The sequence below is a fragment of the Rhinoraja longicauda genome, chromosome 15, assembly GCF_053455715.1.
Source record: "Rhinoraja longicauda isolate Sanriku21f chromosome 15, sRhiLon1.1, whole genome shotgun sequence".
NCBI lineage: Eukaryota > Metazoa > Chordata > Chondrichthyes > Rajiformes > Arhynchobatidae > Rhinoraja > Rhinoraja longicauda.
This window is the reverse complement of record NC_135967.1, coordinates 26,857,970-26,878,654: the sequence shown is the minus strand read 5'-3', so window position 1 is coordinate 26,878,654 and position 20,685 is coordinate 26,857,970. Positions and strand designations below refer to the sequence as shown.

At 42.0% G+C, this 20,685-nt stretch overlaps 1 protein-coding gene across 1 annotated transcript in view; it reads right to left on the bottom strand.

Annotated features, from left to right (window-relative positions):
• The window catches only part of prrg3 (proline rich and Gla domain 3), a 35,122-nt gene that overhangs the window by 10,301 nt on the left and 4,136 nt on the right, over positions 1 to 20,685 (bottom strand). The window contains exons 2-3 of the mRNA XM_078412343.1: positions 6,971 to 7,016; positions 289 to 449 (exon numbers count right to left, since the gene is read on the bottom strand). Coding sequence (XP_078268469.1) covers positions 289 to 449; position 6,971 — 162 coding nt within the window. The 5' untranslated portion in view covers positions 6,972 to 7,016. The remainder of the gene's footprint in view (positions 1 to 288; positions 450 to 6,970; positions 7,017 to 20,685) is intronic.

Genomic DNA, 20,685 nt, shown 5'->3' with positions numbered 1-20,685 from the left:
ATTTTAGATGGATACATCATTAGCCTAAATCTGGCTGATATTCTCAAGTATTTATGATATTTGTTGATTCTGGAACATATTTCTCCAAGAACTTCAACTGCTACGTAGATTACTACCAAATAGTTCTGTTCTGATCAGCATATTCAGTGGTGAATCTTCCAAATGTTCCGGATTGACATTTAATTGCAGTGGAAGTCGTAATAGTATATACACAATAAGGTGGTGCACATTAAAGTTATGTATACTTTACCAACAAATTAGGAAGTGAACTTGGAAGAATATTCTCACCGTTTTCTCTTTATCCTCAAACACTTCTTTTGCCTCTTCATAGACACAAATCTCCTCTCTACATTCCCGCTCAATACTGCCTTGCCGAATCTCTTCTAGAAAACCATTTGCTCTTGGAAACCGCTTCAGAATGGAGTTGGCATCTTTAGATGTAAGAAACACTACAGGGGCAATGAAAATATTTAAACCTTGTGGGTACATTTCTGAATATCTTTAAGAAAATGTAATACCTAGAGAAACACAAATAATAACGTGCAGCAATGTGCAAATTCAAATTTAATGGAAACAGTTAATGGACTCAGATTCTAGAATCATAAAAATCACAATTCTGCTAAATCTTGTATATCTCTATTTGTGAACAGTTCTTTGAGATTGCCATTTGTGAAGGAAGACAAAAGGAAATAGTGCAAAGGACACCTATGTACTGACCAAAAAAGAACCAGAGCTGAAACTCACTATTTGGATCGAGAACCTTAATTTAAGATATTACAATGGCCTGACTATTTAAAAAAAATTATCTTTATAGTTTGAGGGAGTAACTTTTTAAAGAACCCAATTGGGTCTATTGAAGTAAGCAAAGTTAATTTTCTGTAAATAATATACAGCTAAACACACTAAATGCCAAGTAGTTTAGAATTGATCAATTGCTTTCTGAAACAGAAAATAGATCACCATTTTCATCATGAACCTTCACGGTAACAGCAAAATAGCAAGGTCACTTTATTTAAAAGATATCAAACATTCAGCATTTCTGCTCAAGCTCATGATCCCATGGGTTAGACCCAGTACCATGGCTCACTGAAGTTTGAATTACAAATTCATTGTGATGAGGTGGAGATGCCAGTGCAAAGGAAGGTTTTTCCATGGGAAAACAAAAGATAATTAGCTGTATTAAGATGGCTGTCAGTCAGTAAAGGTCGGGAGAGAAGGAGCAAGGACGACCGTTGGCTGAAAGCAAGCAAGTAAGTGTGTTAATTGCAGGTAAAAAGGCAGTTTAAAAAGAGCGCCAAAGGGATGCTAGCTAGCAGTCAGTCAGTAAAGGTCAGGAGAGAAGGAGCAAGGACGACCGTTGGCTGAAAGCAAGCAAGTAAATGAGTGTTAATTGCAGGTAAAAAGGCAGTTTAAAAAGAGCGCCAAAGGGACGCTAGCAGTCAGTCAGTAAAGGTCGGGAGAGAAGGAGCAAGGATGACCGTTGGCTGAAAGCAGTCAGTCAGTAAAGTGCATACCTCCAAGCTTGTCAGGGAGGCAGGATAGAAGTGAGTATGTGGATTGGCTGATCAATTAAATTAGAAGTTTGGTAAATTGGCCAATTAGGCAATTAAGAGACTGATATTAACAAGGCTTGCACAAGAGGTGCAGCCCTGTCGAGGGAAGTGCCGCCCTGTCGAGGGAAGTGCCCTGTGAGAAAAGTGCGAGTCTTTGGCTGCGTGTCTTCCGTGAGGAGGCTGAGGTGAGGAGGTTACAGTTGTTTTTGAGCCTGATTTGTTTTTAGCCAATAAAGTAATGGCCGATAAGTTGGTGCAGTGTGTTTCCTGCAGGATGTGGGAAGGCAGGGACACCGCTGGAGCTTCTGGGAGCTACACCTGCAAGAACTGTGTCCAGGTGCAGCTCTTGAATGGAGGTGTGGTGGAGTTGGAGAAGCAGCTGGATGACCTCAGGGCCATCCGGGAATGTGAGAGTTTCCTGGACAGGACCTACTGTGAGGCTGTCATGCCAAGGGTTCAGGTCGAGCGAAGGTGGGAGACTGTTTCAGGGGGGAGTGAATGTAGACTCCAGGAGACCCCGGTGGCTGTGCCTATTGCAAACAGGTACACCCTCTTGGGAGCTGTCGGGGCAGTAGACGTTTCCAGTCTGAGCAGCAGACAGGTGGGCGGCTCTAATCCAGGCAAGGAGACTCGACCGAGGAGACCGAAGTCAGGAAGAGCCAGAGTAGTGGGTGACTCCATTGTCCGACAGTAGATTCTGTGGCGGAAGGCGGGATTTGAGGATGGTCTGTTGCCTCCCTGGTGCCAGGGTTCAAGACATCACGGACCGGCTTCAGAACATCCTAGCAAGGGAAGGCGATCAACCGGAAGTAGTTGTGCGCGTGGGCACGAACAACGTCGGGAGGAAGAGGAAGGAGATACTGCAACGTGAGTTTTGAGAGTTGGGAAGAAGACTGAGAAGTAGGACGTCGAGGGTGGTTATCTCTGGACTGTTACCTGTACCTCGTGCTGGTGAGGGCAGGAACAGAGAGATCAGGGATATGAATGTATGGCTGAGGGGCTGGTGCAGGGAGCAGGGATTTAGATTTCTAGACCACTGGGATATCTTCTGAGGTAGGGGTGACCTGTACAAAAGGGACAGGTTGCACCTTAACAGCAGGGGGACCAACATTCTGGCAGGCAGGTTTGCTAGAGCTACATGTGTGGCTTTAAACTAAGTAGTGGGGGGGAGGGGTTAACAAATTGGGAATATGAAGATGGAGTTAAAGGGGAAGCGAATACAAGAGAAATTGCAAAGGACTCTCGAATAAATGGGAAGGGAAGTTCTGGATGGGATAAGAGAGTTAGGTCAGGGCCAATTGTGACCGGTGTGAGAGGGGAGATAAATAACAAAGTTAAAGTGTTGTATTTAAATGCGCAAAGTATGAAAAATAAAGTGGGTGAGCTTGAGCCTCAGTTAGACATTGGCAAGTATGATGTTGTGGGAATCACAGAGACATGGCTACAAGAGGACCAGGGCTGGGAACTGAATATTCAGGTGTACACAACATATAGAAAAGACAGACAGGTGGGCAGAGGGGGTGGGGTCGCTCTGTTGGTAAGGAATGATATTCACTCCCTTGCAAGGGGGGGGGGACATAGAATCAGGGGATGTAGAATCAGTATGGATAAAAATGAGGAATTGTACGGGTAAAAAGACCCTAATGGGAGTTATCTACAGGCCCCCAAACAGTAGCCTCGACATAGGGTGCAAGTTGAATCAAGAGCTAAAATTGGCATGTTGCAAATGTAATGCTACGGTGGTTATGGGAGATTTCAACATGCAGGTAGACTGGGAAAATCAGGTTGGTAATGAACCCCAGGAAAGAGAGTTTGTGGAGTGCCTCCGAGATGGATTCTTAGAACAGCTTGTACTGGAGCCTAACAGGGAGAAGGCAATTCTGGATTTAGTGTTGTGCAATGAACCTGATCTGATAAGGGGACTAGAGGTAAAAGTGCCATTAAAATGCAGTGATCACTATATGTTGTTTTACTCTACAAATTGAGATGGAGAAGGGAAAATCGTAAGTGTCAGTATTACAGTATAGCAAAGGGGATTACAGAGGCATGAGGCAGGAGCTGGCCAGATTTGACTGGAAGGAGGCCCTAGCAGGGAAGACGGTGGAACAGCAATGGCAGGTATTCCTGGGAACAATGCAGAAGTTGCAGGATCAATTTATCCCAAAGAGGAAGAAAGATTCTAAGGGGAGTAAGAGGCACCCGTGGCTGACAAGGGCAGTCAAGGACAGCATAAAAATAAAAGAGAAGTATATCATAGCAAAGAAGAGTGGGAAGCCAGAGGATTGGGAATATTTCAAAGAGCAACAGAAGATAACTGAAAAGGCATTACGGGGAGAAAGATGAGGTACGAGGGTAAGCTAGCCAATAATATAAAGGAGGATAGTAAAAGCTTTTTTAGGTATGTGAAGAGGAAAAAAATAGTCAAGGCAAATGTGGGTCCCTTGACGTCAGAAGCAGGGGAATTTATTATGGGGAACAAGGAAATGGCAGGCGAGTTGAACCGGTACTTTGGATCTGTCTTTACTAATGAAGGTACAAACAATGTCCCAGATGTTCTAGTGGCCAGAGATCCTAGGGTGACGGAAGAACTGAAGGAGATTCACATTAGGCAGGAAATGGTTTTGGGTGGACTGATGGGACTGAAGGCTGATAAATCCCCAGAGCCTGATGGTCTGTATCGCAGGGTACTTAAGGAGGTGGCTCTAGAAATTGTGGACGCATTGGTGATCATTTCGACTTTCAGAAAGCCTTCGACAAAGTCCCACATAGGAGATTAGTGGGCAAAATTAGAGCACATGGTATTGGGGGTAGGGTACTGACATGGATAGAAAATTGGTTGACAGACAGAAAGCAAAGAGTGGGGATAAATGGGTCCCTTTCAGAATGGCAGGCAGTAGGGTACCGCAAGGCTCGGTGCTGGGACCGCAGCTATTTACAATATACATTAATGACTTGGATGAAGGGATTAAAAGTAACATTAGCAAATTTGCAGATGATACAAAGCTGGGTGGTAGTGTGAGCTGTGAGGAAGATGCTATGAGGTTGCAGGGTGACTTGGATAGGTTGTGTGAGTGGGCGGATGCATGGCAGATGCAGTTTAATGTGGATAAGTGTGAGGTTATCCACTTTGGTGGTAAGAATAAGAAGGCAGATTATTATCTGAATTGTGTCAAGTTAGGAAAAGGGGACGTACAACGAGATCTTGGTGTCCTAGTGCATCAGTCATTGAAAGGAAGCATGCAGATACAGCAGGCAGTGAAGAATGCCAATGGCATGTTGGCCTTCATAACAAGAGGAGTTGAGTATAGGAGCAAAGAGGTCCTTCTGCAGTTGTATAGGGCCCCAGTGAGACCGCACCTGGAGTACTGTGTGCAGTTTTGGTCTCTAAATTTGAGGAAGGATATTCTTGCTATTGAGGGCATGCAGCGTAGGTTTACTAGGTTAATTCCCGGAATGGCGGGACTGTCGTATGTTGAAAGACTGGAGCGGCTAGGCTTGTTTACACTGGAATTTAGGATGAGAGGGGATCTTATCGAAACATAAGATTATTAAGGGGTTGGACACGTTAGAGGCAGGAAACATGTTCCCAATGTTGGGGGAGTCCAGAACCAGGGGTCACAGTTTAAGAATAAGGGGTAGGCCATTTAGAACGGAGATGAGGGAAAAAACAAATTTCAGTCAGAGAGTTGTAAATCTGTGGAATTCACTGCCTCAGAAGGCAGTGGAGGCCAAGTCTCTGAATGCATTCAAGAGAGAGCTAGATAGAGCTCTTGAGGATAGCGGAGTCAGTGGGTATGGGGAGAAGGCAGGAATGGGGTACTGATTGAGAATGATCAGCCATGATCACATTGAATGATGGTGCTGGCTCAAAGGGCCAAATGGCCTACTCCTGCACCTATTGTCTATTGTCCATTGGGAAAGCCCAATATGAATTACAGTATTGAAAAGTATTATAATAACAAAGATGCAAGTTCTGAAAATGCAGATTTTTAAAATTTCATCCTCATCCTGAGAAATTAAAAATTGTTAGACATCAAGTGCTTTGGATCAATGGTTTTTAACCTGTTTTTCGCTGTTGACCCTGAAAGAACTTCAAGGCAGAGCCCTCTGGAAAACCCTTGTCTGTAAAGCAGACTCGGGTAGATGGCTGAACTCCCATGCAAGAGGGCTTTGTTCAAAAGCTTTGTTTTGCATGCTATTCAAACAGATCGGATATACCATACATAAATATAAACTCAAGTACAATAGATAAAGCAAAGGGGAAGATAACAGCGTGCAGAATATAGTTTATCATTCTAGCGCATCAGTTCCAGAGACAAAGTCGAATGTCCTCAATGGGGTAGAGGTGAATTAATCAGTACTTTAACTTATGGAAGGATCGTTCAGAAGCCTGATAAAAGACGGGAAGCAGCTGTTCCCGAGTTTGGGGATGTGCGCTTCCCATCTTCTGCTCGATGGGCACAGGGGTAAGGAGGAATGATGGAGGTGGGACAAATCTTTGGTAATGAAAATGATAGGTACAAAAGATCAACTAATCCACCCAGCTGGATGACTCTGTCAAGAATTTATGATCCACAATACCAGGCCCTCAAACCATCCCTCGTATCACCACGCACGACATCGCCCAGAACAGTCAGATAAGAAACTAACAACTCGGGACCAATTTAGAAGAAAAAAAGTTCAGAAAGTTTTAAATGATTCAGACTAGTTCAGCATATCATTTGACAATTAGTTTTTTTTTGGAAGTCACTCATCTCTAGTATCCCATGATCTTCATTACAGGCAGGAAATGGGTCTAGCTCTCTTTTGATGGTATTCAATGAATCCTAAGAAGCAGTAACTTGGTCCATAGGTGCATTATCATCTAAAGAAGAACCCGCCCAAAATCTACTCTAGTCTTGCTTGGGATAATTGTATGCATAATTTCAGTCATCACTCGCCTAACTATTTAAACAACCTGCAAATACAAATACAGTGTTCCTTAAATTATACCCAGTACCTTCATTATCTTCGCTGAATCCTTTAGTAGGAAGTAGATTCCCATTTTTGTGCTTATCTGTATTTTAAGTTGGGTATCATTCTTACGACCCTCCTCTGAACCTCTTCCAAGACATCTGCGCTACCTATCAGATCAGGGGATCATAATTGGACATGATTGTCCAAGCAAGGCCTAAACATAATCATATAAAATAGTTTGCTTTATATTAATTGTCTGGAAATTTCTAATAATGATAATGGTACAACTTTCTATTACAAGATTCAAATGCATTGTATGTTTCTTTACACGTTATTTAAAAAAATAGACCAAGGGTGTCAATTCCCCCTGAAATCTTGGAAATTTTTGGGGCAACACTTTATAACAGAAGAAACAGTTAAAAAATTCAGAAATAAAATCATAAAAACAATGATTTACTCACTTCTTGCTGGCTTGTAGTAGTTCTTCCCTGGGTAGAACACATATGCCTGTCAATAAGACAAAAGACATTATTTTTTTCCCCAGCTTACTTTCCTTAATTGAAATGAAATACTGGAGACTTGCTCCAACTGCACACAACATTTCTATATGCAGTTGGAACAAACCTTCCAAAGGTAACTTACACTGGAGTGTGCATCAGCATTTAAAACCTGGAGCAAACTAACCGACTGGAAGAGTAATTTTAATAACAGTCCACTTACACTTGGATTTATTCTTCCTATTTCAGTTGCCACCGCAGAGGAAGAATGACAGTTTGTAAATATTAGACAAGTATTTGAAAACTGATTTACAACTAGAGCTATGTTATAAATAAGAAATCATTTGGCTAAATCATTATCCTGTATTAAAATATTTAGAACAAGGGGGTTCAAAAGTAGATGCAACCCAAAAAACGATTGAAGATAAATGCAAAGGTATTAAATCCGTTCCATACTTCAGAAGGTTTGCGAACAGAAAAATGGTCACAATTTTTTGATTGCAACTTAATGAATTGCCAAATACTATCAGACTACGAAACGGAATAGCGAGAGTACAGTGTAGTGGATGGGTAACATTCTTTTTAGCATTAGTAATCAAATATATATGTGTATCCTAAGGATTTTACTGCCAGATGCCTAGAACGACTCAAAGAGATCAATCCATACTTCAGTTCAATATTTTCATCTTACCATCCATATTGCAGATATGGAGGGAATAACAAGCTAGCCCAAAATATAAGCATCATGTCTAATTTCTGGATATTTAGCAGGGACATGATGATGTACTGAGCATGGTTGTAACCCACCTGAAATCCAGGGGTTCAAAACCTTTACGGTGCAATACATTGCTGAATTAAACTGTAAAACTGTCAAAACAACCCAAATGCAGTCAATAATGCTCTACCCCACTGGGAAAGCTACACCCTTTGCGAGGTCATGACCTCGTGTTACTTGCAAGGGAAGATTAAATGAATTCTATCCACCTGACAGTGACTTCCTGAATGCAACAATCTGCTGTAAACGATATAGATATTCCCTGTCCCGACCTACTTTGACAGAAAACAGCAAAATGTAATGGCCAATGGCCTTAAAGATACTGTACTGAATGTCATTTTGGTCCTGCACGGTTTGCACTATCTTACATATTTCTATTCGGACTTATTGAAATTGGATACAGCAGGCAATGAAGAAAGCTAATTGCATGTTGGCCTTTATGACACGAGGAGTTGAGTATAGGAGCAAAGAGGTCCTGCTGCAGTTGTACAGGGTCCTAGTGAGACTGCTCTTGGAGTACTGTGTGCAGTTTTAGTCTCCAAACTTGAGGAAGGACATTCTTGCTATTGAGGGAGTGCAGCGTAGGTTCACTAGGTTAATTCCCGGAATGGCGGGACTGTCGTATGTTGAAAAACTGCAGCGATTAGGCTTGTATACACTGGAATTTAGAAGGATGAGAGGGGATCTTATTGAAACATAAAAGATTAAGGGATTGGACACGTTAGAGGCAGGAAACATGTTCTCAATATTGGGGGAGTCCAGAACCAGGGGCCACAGTTTAAGAATAAGGGGTAGACCATTTAGCACAGAGATGAGGAGAAACTTTTTCAGTCAGAGTTGTAAATCTGTGCAATTCTCTGCCTCAGAAGGCAGTGGAGGCCAATTCTCTGGGTGCTTTCTAGAGAGAGCTAGATAGAACTTTTAATGATAGCAGAGTCAGGGGGATATGGGAAAAGGCAGGAACTGGGTACTGATTGTGAATGATCAGCCATGATCACATTGAATGACGGTGCTGTTTCGAAGGGCTGAATGGCCTACCCCTGTGCCTATTATCTATTGTCTATCTCCTGCATTGTTCCTTGCAGAAATACATGAAGGAGAACACTCTGGAAGCACAGGGCTTCTTGGTAAAGATCCTCCTTCCCCTCCCTAATTTAGTAAGTTTTCCTGAAGTGCCGACCCTCTTTTTTTCCGCTCATTCATACTGCATCCCATGGGTATAGTATCCAGAAAAAGGAATGTCTGGGAATAAGAAAGCTTTGCTGACGGTTGGAAGTAAAGACATACCAATCCTTCATTTGGCTACACTTTTCTGTGTACACTGCAATGTGATCTGTGAATACCCAACAGGTTCTCTAACTAACACTTCATTAATCAATCAACTTACCCACAAAATATTGGTGACCCTCAACACAGGAAAAAAAGATAAAATTTGATCTTTTTGGCTTATAACCTGAAGATTTTCCATCCCGGTTGTTTATGTTGCAGCAATGGTGTCACTGAAGCCAAGTTAGCAATAGTGAAATCATGCTCTACTAATCCACATACTTTTGCCATTCAAGAGTATGCACTATATCTTTCTCAATATGTCAGTCCGCCCAACATTTTGCCACTTGCAGTATCACAAACAGCAAAACCTTGAGCCAAAATCTTCTCCATTAGGTTAAGGGGAGTTCCAAATGCATTTACAATACTGCAGTATTATCTGATGTGCACATGAACTCTTGTCCGAATGATCATTCACAAAGCAGCAATGCATCCCAATAGGTTACTTCCTGTGGTGTATCTGTCGAAATTGCCAAGAGTCATTGGACACGTACTAAATTTCCTCAGCCATCTGAGGAAGTAGAGGCATTGGTGTGCTTGCTTGGCTTTAGTGTCAATGCAGTTTGAGCAGGATAAATTATTGGTGTTGTTTACACCTTGGAACTTGAAGCTCGCGACCATCTCCACTTCAGCACCACTGATGCTGACTAGCGCATGTGCACCACCTTGTTTCTTGGAGTCAAGAACTAACTCCTTTGTTTTGCTGACATTGATGGAAAGATTGCTACCAAGCTCTTTGTCTCCTTCCTGTACTCCATCATCATTTGAGAGTGGGGAAGATTCCAACAAGGGGACATAGCTTCAGAATTGAGGGACAAAGGTTTAGGGGTAACATGAGGGGGAACTTCTTTACTCAGAGGGTTGTGGCTGTATGGAATGGGCTTCCGGTGGAAGTGGTGGAGGCTGGCTCGATTTTATTATTTAAGAGTAAATTGGATAGGTATATGGATAGGAGGGGATTGGAGGGTTATGGTCTGAGTGCAGGTAGATGAGACTAGGTCAGGGAGAATGGTCGGCGTGGACTGGTAGGGCCGGACAGGCCTGTTTCCATGCTGTAGTTGTTATATGTTATATGTTATATGTTATTGTTTGAGATTCAGCCTACCACAGTGATGTCCTCTGCAAACTTGTAAATTAAGTTAGAGGAGATTGCGGCTGCACAGTCACGAGTGTAGTAAGAGGCTGAGACAGCGAAGTATTGGTGTTGAAAATTTTCATGGGTGATGTTTTGTTGCCAATCCTTACAAATAGTGGTCTATACGGCTGGAGCTCAAGGGTCCAGTTGCAGAGGTGGTGCTGGCTAGGTCTAGGAGTTTGGAGATGAATTAAGTTGGGATTATGATGCTGATGGCAGAGCTAGTTAATAAATATGAAAAAAGTTACCCAATAGTCCCATGGATAGGTTGAGCCATGGCAGTAGGTGATTTGCTATGGATTAAGGTTGCCTGGGAGGCTGGAGTGGATGTGCACCATGACCTGCCTCTCAAAGCTCATGATTGTGGATGTCAGAGTCATCAACATGATGTTAAAATTGACAGGGAAGCTTGTCAATCAATTGATTCCAGGAATGGGTATGTATTTCCCGAAGTAGAGTTTTATTGGAAGAATGAGCTGTGAGAATTTTTGATAGGCAGATGGTTGGGCAAAGACCAGAGATGAAAAGACAGAAGTTACGAGACAAAAGGATTGAAGACTTGCAAATGAACATTAAATTCTCCAGTATTAGATAACTACTAACTCCCTCCCGCCCTTCTCCCTTCTCCTCCCACCTGCATTTCTTTCTCGAGCTTCACAATTCTCATCTCTTTATTCCTCCCTCCCACAAGCAGTCTGAAGAAAGGTTCCAACTCAAAGCATCACCTAGCCTTGTTCTCCAGAGATGTTGCCTGACCTCCTGAGTTACTCCAGCATTTTGAGTAATTTTTGTACATACAGGGTTTGTTTTAGGCAACTATTCTTCTACCTGTGACTTAGCAAGAACAATGAATAAGAATAATTTAATTCAATCTATCTTTTGCTGCAGCCACAATCTCAAGGGAATAAGGCAAAGATTGCAATGCCATTCAAATTGAGTTCACTGTTTTACTTTCCCTTGCCAGAAACCAGTAGGGACAGTAGGGATTTCGCTGAAACTGCAAGCTTATCCTCAGTGCCTTTTAAAAATACATATTACCTTTTATCAGCTCTGCGCAATGCTAACTCAAAAAAACATGCCATCTCAGCCATCAGTTGACAAATTGTACAGGCAGCTGTTATGATGTTTTCATTCTGCAGCAATGCACCTTAACATCTGCTTTTAAGCTACCTTGGCAACCTCATTCTGTGGCTACTGTGCGAGAAGGCTGCTACATGACATTTCATGTGCTTCTGCTCCCTGGATTTGTCTAGAGAAACCCAATCGTACACAGCAAGATTCATAGTGATCTGATAGTTTATAATTTCACCATAATGACGGGACAGCCTAGCATCCACCTAGACAGCAGGGTAGAATATTAGGAAGAGGGGTAGAAAAGGAAAAGATACAAATTGGATAGTCCCCTCTGCCCAGGTTGTCATGAGGAACTCGGAGTACAATAATGCTAAGCAAAGGTTCTATTTCAAATTCATCAACTTCTCCAGGATTATATTTGCCTAGTCACTATGTAAAAGTAAAAGCCAATCCCACCAAAATAATTCAAAGCACTTAAAAAATAAACATTGACACACTATCAATGCATCAATTAACCACCCAAATGCTTTCCCGGGGTACTCCTTTCTTACATGCCACTGACAGTGCAACAATTGTGGACTAATTGTGGATCTAGGAGTGCAGGTGTGGAGGTTCCTTGAAGGTCGAGTCGCAGGTAGATAAGGTGGTCAAAAAGGCTTCAGGCACATTGGCCTTCATTAGTCAGAGTATTCAGTACAGAAGTTGGGAGGTCATGTTGCAGTTGTATAAGACATTGGTGAGACCGCAATTAGAGTACTGTGTTCAGTTCTGGGCACCATGTTATTGGAACGATATTGTCAAGCTTGAAAGGGTTCAGAGAAGATTTATGAGAATGTTGCCAGGACTAGAGGGTCTGAGCTATAGGGAGAGGTTGAGTAGGCTGGGTCTCTATTCCTTGGAGCACAGGAGGATGAGGGGTGATCTTAAAGAGGTGTATAAAATCATAAGAGGAATAGATCGGGTAGATGCACAGAATCTCTTGGAGAATCGAGGAACAGAGGACATAGGTTCAAGGTGAAGGGGAAAAGATTTAATAGGAATCTGAGGGGTAACGTTTTCACACAGGGTGGCGGGTGTATGGAACAAGCTGCCAGAGGAGGTAGTTGAGGCTGGGAAAATTCCAACGTTTAAGAAGCAGTTAGACAGGTACATGGATAGGACGTTTGGATGGAATATGAACCAAACACAGGCAGGTGGGACTAGTGTTGGCCGATGTGGGTAAGTTGGGCCGAAGGGCCCATTTCCACACTGTATCAGTCTCTGACACTAACTGCTATTAAAGAAATAATTCACACCCATTGATAACTAGCTTTCCACCAGAAAGCTCTTAGGACTCCAAGCTTTCTAGCCCTTCCTATTCCGTGTATGATCTTTCCCTTAGATCTGCTTAACACCTAGGCTATCTTTGTTCCTACCCCACCAACGGCAATGATTATACTTCAAAATCATTCGCTGAATGGGTTGATCTGGTGGCTGCCACTAAGAAATTGGGTTATCGTGTGGTTTAATCCATGATACTTTCTTACTGTTCCTCCACTGCTTGACTACAGTGTACTTAATAGGTGTTCAAACTTAGAAAAGAACAAAGGGAGGTAGAGATAAGAAGCGGGTCGTTTCGACATCACTGGTAATCAAAGCATCAACAATAAACATGCAAACGGTGATCAGCATGCAGAGGTGTCAGTCCCCTCTGATTTGTTGTGGGTGTCTGCCACTATTATAGAAAACAAATTAAAGTGTGCATTAACTATTGTGGAAAATGTCATACACAGTTAGACAAATCCTTATTTGTATAAACTCATTATGAGGCTTGCCTCTGTAACATATTGCTGGAGAGGGAGATAGAATCTATGAATTTTTGTTTGAGTTCTGAATAATAAGGAATATTAGGGTCTCAGTGATGAATGACGGATTAGGTAACATACAAGTCTAGCTATACAATTGATAGAATGAGGAATGTGAAGATGCAGCTACAGAGTTTTGACATTTTTTAATTTCTTTGGATTTCTAATGGCCTTGCCTCTCAGTGATCTACCAAGATCTCTAGTTACTTCCAAACAAATACATGTAATCCACTTTCTCTCATGATGTAACATTACTCAGTTTCCAAGGCAAGATTCACTTCCGCATACAATGTAACACGGCTTTATATGGGCCCAATCTTAGTTGAAGCACCCACCCTTAAAATGTAAGATTTTGAACAGATAATGAACAGTGAAGTGGCACTAACTGAATGAAAAATGTGCAAGTGAAATATTGGCATTTCTACCTGCACTGTAATCAACAGGTGCCGGTTATTTGTGAAACAGTAACCCCTGCAATTTTTCAGGGGCTATCTAATTTAACTTAAGCTGCATTATTCCATGCAAAAGTAATAAGCACTGGAGAACATTTGTGCCCCAACTTCATATATTCCTGAACCCTTACCAACTAATTCAAATAGATCCCGAGAAGGTCCCAGCCCAACAACAGGTTTGTTTTGTATTTCTCCCAATGCTTCATTCAAGTCCTTTCAGTATGCGTGCTTGTATTCAGAGAATCAGAGCAGATGCAGCACACAGTGAAGACAGCTGAAAGTACCATAAGCTTTACTGGTGTTACACCATTCTAAAAATACCCAACAAGCCATCAAGTGTGAAAGCAGCTCTTATTTTTAAACTCAGTATTATGTCAGTTGAAAACTTATAATATGGCATGGTATTGCTGTAATCTGTTTATATATTTTTAATACTACTATTAATCAAATCACTATCATGATTAATAGTCCACATTTTTTCTAAAACATTGCTGTAATTATTCATAATTGACATATTGTGTATCAGTTTTCCTCCATGTGTAAATGTTTTTCATAAACCATTGTTTACCAGGCGGCACGGTAGCGCAGCGGTAGAGTTGCTGCTTTACAGCGAATGCAGCACCGGAGACTCAGGTTCGATCCTGACTACGGGTGCTGCACTGTAAGGAGTTTGTACGTTCTCCCCGTGACCTGCGTGGGTTTTCTCCGAGATCTTCGGTTTCCTCCCACACTCCAAAGACGTACAGGTATGTAGGTTAATTGGCTGGGTAAATGTAAAAATTGTCCCTAGTGGGTGTAGGATAGTGTTAATGTGCGGGGATCGCTGGGCGGCACGGACTTGGAGGGCCGATGGGCCTGTTTCCGGCTGTATATATATGATATGATATGATATGATTGTTAATGATAATTTAATAAAGGAATTATTTGAATATGATGGCATTTTACGCCCAAAATCATGACCTAGCCTTCCCTTTCAGAATAACATCTCATTTACTGCACATCTTATGCCTTCATTTCAGTTCTGCAACATTAATCTCTCCCACCAAATGACTGCAATTTTGCCCTTATGGCAACGCCACATTGGTATTATGCCAACACCCTTATTGGTGTTGTGCACATTTTGTACTATTTTCTGGAATTCATTCTTTGATAGCAGGGAAGAGGTTGGAGTGGGGAGGAAAAGGCAATTGGAACATACTTCCAACTCACCAGCCATCAACATTCCCAATAATCATTTGGATTATTATAATAGCAATAATAATGATGCTTTTACACATGCACTCGGTTTTAATATGCCCCTCAAAAAATCAAATTTTAATTCCTGTACAAACCCCTCTCAGATATTACACAGTTTTTTTAAAAATAGCTGTGTTCATTCTCTCTTCGACCACCTACAACTAAAATTTCCAATGCTTTTTGAAGACATTTCATTCCCCTTTCCAAACCTAACATCCAATATTTATCTCTGGTCCTCCCAGTTCTATTTATATTTCCCATGTCTGTCCAAATGCAAGCTGATATTGTCAATGGTTCACTTCTTTATTCCCTCCAAAACCAGCATCGTCACTTTGATGTCTTTCAGGAACAGCTGTCGGCCATTTAACCCTCTCCAACAAATTTAGACGACAGCTGGACATTTTAACTCTATCTATCCTCATTGATTCTAAAAATCTTTATAACCTTCCCCCAAAAGTTAAGCTTTGAATTATGAATAAGTCTGGCCTCAACAGCTTTTTAGAGGAAACTAGACAGGCATGGGTCCATTAATCTCTCCCACCAAATGACTGCAGTTTTGCCCTTATGGCAACATGCCACATTGGTATTATGCCAACACCTTATTGGTGTTGTGCACAAATCTCTCCTGCGGGCGCTCCTGCGGGTCCGGCAACCCTCCCCCAACTGATGATCCGTGGACACGTTGCCGGCCGGGGAGTGTCCCCGGTGGGCGAGGGGGGAGGGGAAAGGGGGGAGGGGAAAGGGGAGAGGGAGGTACTCGCCTCGGCCCCGGGCAGCCATGTGTCGGCCAGAACGAGCTGTGGACCCGTTGGGTGAAAACCTCTCCTGCAGCTCAGCAGCGACAGCCATCTTGTTTGACCCTTTGCTGCCGCGCTGCACCAAGGGAGGAAGGTTAGGCGCGAGGCATGCTGGGACGGGCACCGGTCCTCCCGGCGGGGGGGGGGGGGGGAGGGAAGTGTATTTATTCAGCTCGACGGCTCAGCAGCAGCAGCAGCTTAACGGCTCAGCAGCCCCCCCTCCCCATTGGCCGCCACTCCCGTCACGCGGGCGGTTCCCATTGTGACGCAGAATGCGGATGATGGCCAGGAAAAAAGGAAAAGTGATTTTTTAAACTTTAAAAAGTGATTTTTAAAGTTTAAAAAGTGAAAAACTTTTAAAATGTAACAAACATTTGAACCCCAGGACAATGGTGAATAAGGTGGGCCTGAAGGGTGGCATGGTGGCGCAGCGGTAGAGTTGCTGCCTTACAGCGAGTGCAGCGCCGGAGACTCAGGTTCGATCCTGACTACGGGTGCTGTCTGTACGGAGTTTGTACGTTCTCCCCGTGACCTGCGTGGGTTTTCTCCGAGATCTTCGGTTTCCTCCCACACTCCAAAGACATACAGGTTTGTAGGTTAATTGGCTGGGCAAATGTTTTTAAAAAATTGTCCCTAGTGGGTGTAGGATAGTATTAATGTGCGGGGATCGCTGGGCGGCGCGGACCCGGTGGGCCGAAGGGCCTGTTTCTGCGCTGTATCTCTAAATCTAAATCTAAAAAAAAATTGTCACGTTTTCGTGTATCGTTTCGGCTGTATTTCAAAAACAAATATATCCACAAATATACAAGCAAACAAACACACAAATATACAAGATGAGAGTTTTAGTAATAAATAAATAAATAAATAAATAAATAAAATATATATATATATAGAGAGAGAGATGAATTTCAGAGTTCCACTAACTTTTATGTGAAGAAGCCCCACCTGATTTACTGAATTTATTGCTTTAGACACTGACACAAATAAATAAACTTTAATTCAAGATCAATCCCATTTACTTTTGCCAATGGACACCATCTTCTACTTATTGAATACTTGGCTAGTGTATCAAGATCTACAGATGGTCCTTGGAAGATTCAATACTAGGCCAGCAGATACACTGCTGTTCACATCCCTATAACTGTAGTTGGAAGATGTTAAAGAAATTAGATCCATATCGTTTGGAATGTAGAAGAATGAGGAGTGATCTTATTGAAACGAGAGGCAGTACAATGGTGCAGCTGGTAAAGTTTCGCCTCACAGCACCAAAGACCTGAGTTTGATCCTAACCTCGGATGCTGTCTGTATGGAGTTTGCATGTTCTCTGCGGGCTTCCTTCGGAGGCTCTGGTTTTCTCCCACATCCCAAAGACGTGCGGGTTTGTAGGTTCATAGCCCACTATACATTGCCTCTAGTATGTAGGGAGTGGATGCAAAAGTGCAATAGAGAACTAGTGTGAATGGGTGATCTACGGTTAGATGAATGATGATAGATGGTTGACTCAGTGGGCCAAAGGACCAGTTTCCGTGTTGTATCTCTAATATTAAAACTAAAAATGTGAAAGATGCTTCAAGAGTAAGGCCTGGTGAATACTGATGCTTTCACTGGTGGGAGAACCTCAAATGAGGGCTCATGGCTACTAGATTAGAGGCCAGTGATATACAGGTGAGGGGAATAGGAGCCACTTCGTCCATATTCTCTGCCCAAGATTCCTGCAGAGTTTTAGGGAACTGGCAAAGATGAGGCAAGGCCAACAGCAGATCAACCACAATAATATTGAAGAGAGGGGGAGGCTTGGGGGATAAGCAGTTTATTCCGGTCTCTATTTTCTTATGTTCATCTGCAGTAATATAAAACTCAGCCCTGGCTCCTGCTTTTAATCATCATATAACTTCTGTAGTGAAATGCATCATGAAAATAATGTTAGAATAGAAACAGGTTTTATTGTAAATAGCCTATAAACACCACCTGGTCTCACCTGAGGAATGGTTACACCTGTTCCAACCCAAGTCCACTGAATTCTTCATAAGAGTATGAAAAGTACTATCAAACCAAATTGTTGTTATAGGGACCTCACAATTATTTGCTGCACCACATCGCTTACATACCAAACTCATGATCACAGCTGTGTTAATAAAAAGAGCACACGGGTCAAATACTTCCAAAGGGAGTCAGAAAGAAAGAATCTGCAAGAGAATCAGATTCTCTTACCCAGTTCATGAATACAGTTTACAATGGCCTAGGGCAATGGGAAGAGGACTAACTCAATGGGAAAACAAAACTTATCAAAATCAGTTTTGTTTTTAAATGTTGTCTATACCTCATACTTTGAATAATAGTAAATAGACATGGTTTTATTCTGTCCTTCATCACTTCTGTCCAGTATCTCTTCTGGATTTGGAAGCTTTTTTCACTTTGTGGTTCTTTTGAGCAGGCATGATAAGAGTGTTTAAAACAAAAAGCTCTAATTTTTTTTTCGGAATATGTGTATAAAGTCACCTTCATCAAAAACTGAACACAAGTCATGCACTTCAACTGCTGCAACTTAATTTAGTTATGGAGAATTATTTATTGCCAAATTTGGGGAGGGACAAAATTCTCACAAATATCAAAACTGAAACTGGCAACACTAAGAAAATAATGTTGTTTTTAATCCAATTTATTTTAGTTATACTTCATCAATGAAATTATTATTGCAATTTTTTTTAAACTGAAGTGAGGTATCTTCAGCAATATGAATAATAGATAAAGTACAGGCAGAACTGCTGCAGACAAGGAAAGAAAAACAAACATTATATGCATTTTTACACTTCAACCTGTTATTCAACAACACGATTAAGCTTGAACAGCAGCCATTCAAAAATAAACAGCAGGACACAAGTGGGCTCCTCCACATCCAGCTTGCAATGTCATTGAGGCCTTTTTCCAAGAGTGCACCCTTCCAGTGTTTGTTCTTAAACAAGATGCAGTGTTGCATCAGCTGCTTATAATTAAAAGGAATACACTTCTCAATACCAATAAACAGCACGTGTGAAATGGCTGATTCCTAGAAGTGTTTAGTCATCAAGTCAAAGATAATTTTTAGGGTGCAAGTAATCCACATTGTATCTTCACCTAGAAACCAGCATGTCATCCACTAGCCAATTTTTAGGCAGTTATTTAAACATGGATAATTTGTTTTATTAGTAATACCTAACCTTAAAACAATTTATGCACAATGCAGAAACAGGATATGATAGATTCATACATTGGGAAAAAAAGCCACTTGGCCACAAAATGGACCAGAACTTAATGCTATTGCTTCACAGCTCCAGCAACCCAGGTTTAATCCTGATCTGGGGTGTTGTCTCTATGACTGCATGGGTTCCAGTTTCTTCCCATCTCCCGAGGATGGGTGGGTAGGTTATTTGATTCCGAAAATTACTTTTTAATTGTAGGTTAAAGGCAAAAATACTCAAATGGGAATTGATTGGCATGTGCAAAAAAATAAAAGGTTGTAGGGGTACGGGGACAGATGTATTAGGTGAATGGGTTTAATTAGCTTCCCAGGAGCCAGTATGGACAATATGGGCTTAATGGGCTCCTATGTTTATATCAGATAAGGTAGTGTCAATCAGGTTCTGAACTGTTTAATACCATTCATCTAATCTCATTATTCTGATTTTGTCTTATCTCAAATTTCTTTTTTCCCTGAACATATTCAATGCCATTTTGTAAGTTAGTAGTGTACTTGCTTTCACCCGTCCTTTTATGCAGTGCACTATAAATCATGATAACTTGGTGAATTAAAATATTGCCAAATCTCCCCCTTTTTCTCTTGTCAATTATCTTACACTGCTTTGGTTATTGCCATCACTTGTGAAGCACCTTTCCCTTTGGTCAATAAAGAGGGAACTATTCACAGTAGGCTACTTTCCAACATGAGTAAATCCCGTCTATTTAAATTTGAAAAGTACACCCAGACTGCCATTTCTTCAAATAGCTGACCTTTAGACTGATTATTATAGGAGTAGAATTCCAATCATAATACATGCACTGAACAAAGGCAAAGTCCACTTCATTTCTTAAGAATAACCTTTTGCTATTAATAATACACCCATTGCAGAAGCCATCAGCATAGGAATCGGCAGGCCCTACCACCCAGATGGTCATCTTTGTGAAGGCTGGAGTGCAGCTGCGAAGAACCACAGCAGCCAAGAATCCGTCGGGAATCCTGGCGACTGCGCAGGACTGGCAGCTTTCTGTAGACCTGGTGAAACAGCTGAAGTTCCCACGGCACATCGCCACGCCCACACTGAGGCCGGACATCCTCCTGGTCTCAGAGGCGACCAAAAACATAATCTTCTTGGAACTGACAGTGCCGTGGGAGGACCTTCTGGAGGAGGCCCAGGAGAGAAAGAAGACCAAATACGAAGAGCTGGTCATAGACTGCCGGAACTAGGGCTGGAATGCAAGGTGTATGCCCATCGAAGTTGGCTCTAGAGGTTTTGCAAGGCAATCGCTCAACAAGACCTTGAGTGCACCAGGCATCACCGAATGGAGAGGAGAAGAGCCATCAAGAACACCACAGAGCCAGCGGAGAAAGCCTTGAGATAGTTCTGGATCAGGAGAGGAGGTCAATGAGGAGGAGCGAATGCCACCTGAACACAAGTCGTGGTCTGATCAACCACGGCTGGGTCGCCTGGGTGAGGGTGTCTGATGTTGAAAGACCCGATACACCCAATGACCCCAGGTTACATCACTGATGATGTGTTCAGGAGCATCAAGAGATGTATTTATCAATCACATCAAATGATGTTGACCTACAGGACAGGACCACACTAGACTCAAACCAGCTTTATGTTTTTCCAATCATTAACACAATGTGAACCAATGTATTTCAAAATGACACCAAAAAAATATTTTTACCATAAAGGCTGGCCCAAAGAATCTAACTATTTTTTCTTCCTCCATTTCTCTTAAGACAGAAAAAAAATCACATAGAAAATCCATAGTCCTCATTGGTCAACCTGTGGCTCACCCAACACTTTGAAGCCAGAT